Source organism: Contarinia nasturtii, unplaced genomic scaffold (assembly GCF_009176525.2).
Source record: "Contarinia nasturtii isolate CC-2019 unplaced genomic scaffold, AAFC_CNas_1.1 Cnas_scaffold_6748, whole genome shotgun sequence".
NCBI classification, from domain to species: domain Eukaryota; kingdom Metazoa; phylum Arthropoda; class Insecta; order Diptera; family Cecidomyiidae; genus Contarinia; species Contarinia nasturtii.
In genome coordinates, this window is record NW_022204001.1 from 1 (window position 1) to 3,285 (window position 3,285).

Below are 3,285 nucleotides of genomic sequence, written 5' to 3' on the forward strand. Positions count from 1 at the left end.
GGTCACAAAATTTATATGGGAATTCCTATAATAGACCACGGCTATGTCATTATTAGAGAAGAAAGCTTGGTTTTTGAAAATTAAACTGAAGATAGTCTAGAATATATTCGATGCTTTTCCACTAACTTGGTGTTTTTTGGGCTGTCACATCAATATTTTGTCTTTAGTTAGTGAATAATTTGATTGATTTTGACGTCGCTGTTCATATTTAATGATATAGTTGTTTTTTTAGTATATCCAGTGTAGTTAGTGACTCGTAAAAAGTGTGTGCCATCATGATGTTATATGAGTAACAATCGGAATCATGATTTCAAAGTGTTATTTACAATGGATGATTTCGTCTATTTCGAGTTTTTTTATTTTTCATTTTTTATACAGTGTAACATTTTCCTATAAAAGTAGAGTAAAATATTGACCGGAATTCGCACGAGAATTTGAGAATCGGGGAAAATGAATTCAAATGCATTCTCAACGTATTCCTTTGGTCTTTGGGTTTTTAATTGAGTTTTATGGTGAATTGTTAAATTTTTTAGGAATCAAGCCAAAAACAAGTCAAACGTTTCGAATTAAAATTTTTCGAGATTGAACTAAAGCTTTAAATTTAAATCAAAGCTTTAGAATTTCACTCCTTAATCTTTGCGATTATTTATGATTAAAAAGCGTTTCGCTTAAAAACATGCAAATTGATTCCATCAAATGGTGCTATGAGGAACGTCTTTGGGCTGAATTTAATTTCGTCATTTTTGTATTGATCGGGCAATTCAAAGCGAAACTTTTGTAGCATCATAACGAGTCCGACTTTTGTTTGAATTTTCCCCAATCTTGCCGCGATACAATTACGGGGACCGTCACCAAAAGAAAGATATGGTCGATTTACAATATTCTTCCCCACTGTGTTTTCCTCATTGAAACGATCTGGATTGAAGATTTTCGGTTCATCGTAGTACTTATCATCCATTTGAAGTGCAATAACTGGAATATATACCGGAGTTCCTTTTTCAATCACTTTATTAGTACCAGGAATTCGATATTCTTTGGTACAAGTTCGATTTATAATTGGGAGTGTAGGATACATACGCAGAGTTTCTGAAACAAAAAAAAAATCATAAAAGTTGAATGGAAATATAAAGAATATGCGAAAAACGTACCATCAAAACATCTTCCAAGATATTTCATATCCGAAATTGATTCAAATGTTATTTTACCGTCGTGCTCCTTCAAAACCCTATCAATTTCATTGTGGACACGTTGCTGGATTTCTGGATGCTTACTTAGTTCGTATAAACAGAACGATAACGTGGTCGATGACGTTTCAAATCCCGCTGCAAAGAAGTTGAATGCTATCGCTGCAATCTCATTTTCAGACAATGTTTTCTTTTGATTAGATTCGACTGACCAGTCATCATCATCCAACTGAACGGTTCCCGCGTTACGGATTTGAATTAAAAGTTGAAAGAAATCTTTGCGAACGATATTGTTTTTCTCGCGATATTCCAAATTCTGGCGGGTTATTGAACGCGCAAAATGATCAACTTTGGAATTAACAACGTGAATGCGTAAAACGGACATTATTTTGGGGGCAATGAAAAAGAAGAACCAACGAATGGCATTGCTAATGCTTGGTTCAAACACCTGCGCACCATAAACACGAAAATCATTATTTGGATCGCCAATTGAATCAATATCCAAGCCAAAGCCAACAGATGCAATAACATTGGTGGTGTAACGAGCTGCAAGATCGCGTACTTCCAAGACTTTATCGTTATCGGCATACTTTTCCAAATAGTTTTGCATAGTTGAACCACAATCATGCAAAGTGCCAAACATTGCTTTCAATTTACCAGATGAAAATGCTGGGGTCAATTTCGTTCGTATGTTCTTCCATCTTTTGCCAGGCAACGAAAATAGCACACCTGTATTTGAAGAAACAAATCTATAACATAAGACTGAATGGAACGAATTGTATTGATTTACCTGATAATGGATCGTATTCTTCATTGCAATGAACATCGCGATCGGTGAAATGTGAAAAATCCTTGATTAAAATCAAACGAATCAGCTCTGGGTCACGCACCAACAATATTGGACGAAGAATGCTATAGATTCCCACAAACGGTTCACTTGTACTATTATACAATCTTGCTATAAAATCGCCTACAAATTCTTTTTGCGCCAATGTCTCTTTGAAGTGGCCCAAGATATAGTTATAATTTGGCAATGTTTTGAAACCATTTCGTTCCCAATACGAATAAGTTCGCTTGAGAAAGAAATAAAGTAGTGTTAAACTGACAATTAAAATGGCCAGACCATTCACTTTCCAACTTTCGCTCAAAAAAACCATTGTTCTAGAAAAGGTACGAAATTTGATCATTGAACGATACGAAGGTACGGAGTTTTTTTTCCATAAAAAAGGTATTTATACCCTTATTGATGTTTACACAATTTGTACAATCTTAATCTTATACCTTCTAGAAGCTTTTTATTGTATTATATCTGTGTCATTGGACTTCGTATGCTTTCACCGTATCTTTAATAATCGTATTTTTTAATTGATCTAATATTTTGTCGAGATTCATCATATTTTTATATACAGAGCTACCCGACCGGAAAAAATATCAGAGTATTACTCAGCGCTGCTGCCATCCACAGCATATTAAAATATCTTGCTGAGAATGCGTCGTCCGTCACATGCTAAGTTACTTAGCAGTTTTACATCACCACGAACAACAATACAAGCATTGTTCTCTAAGCAATCGTTTGAATGACATAACCGTGAAGAAAACAATGCGTTCATTCTTGTTCGCTGTGATGCATAAAATGCTACGTACATTCGCATGCGAGGGACGACGCATTCTCTGCAAGATATTTTAATATGCTGTGGATGGCAGCAGAGCTGAGCAATACTCTGAAAAATATTACTGAACTCCAAAATAAATGGCTAAAATTGTTATTTGAATTCAAAACTTCTTTTAAGTGAATCTAATTTGAAAATTCGCATGTATCATGTCCAAAGTGCATCATAGAACACAATTCGTTCATCGTGTTTGAAAATGTTTTTCCACTCGGGATATGATCTATCATCACGTCAATTGTTGCATTGTTTATCAGTTAATAATCAGCGTCATATTGCACGTCTCGTTCATTCTGTTATTACCATAAAATCGAATTGTTTTCAATGAATTTTTTGCCCGTAAACACATTTTTTAACGAAAAATTATGAAAAATAACATATTTCGGTCATGAAAATGTCGTTAAATCTTGAAATAAATTTTATGACTGACGTCA

The 3,285-nt window shown here is 34.4% G+C and overlaps 1 protein-coding gene across 1 annotated transcript; it reads right to left on the minus strand.

Annotated features, from left to right (window-relative positions):
- Positions 1-6: 6 nt before the first annotated feature.
- LOC116351981 (probable cytochrome P450 6d5) lies at positions 7-2,979 on the minus strand (the record flags this gene model as incomplete). The annotated part of the gene is made up of 4 exons (XM_031784136.1): positions 7-1,086; positions 1,149-1,913; positions 1,975-2,385; positions 2,829-2,979. Coding segments are annotated over 4 exons (1,761 nt in total), but the record flags the coding sequence as incomplete, so codon positions are not given.
- Positions 2,980-3,285: the final 306 nt, after the last annotated feature.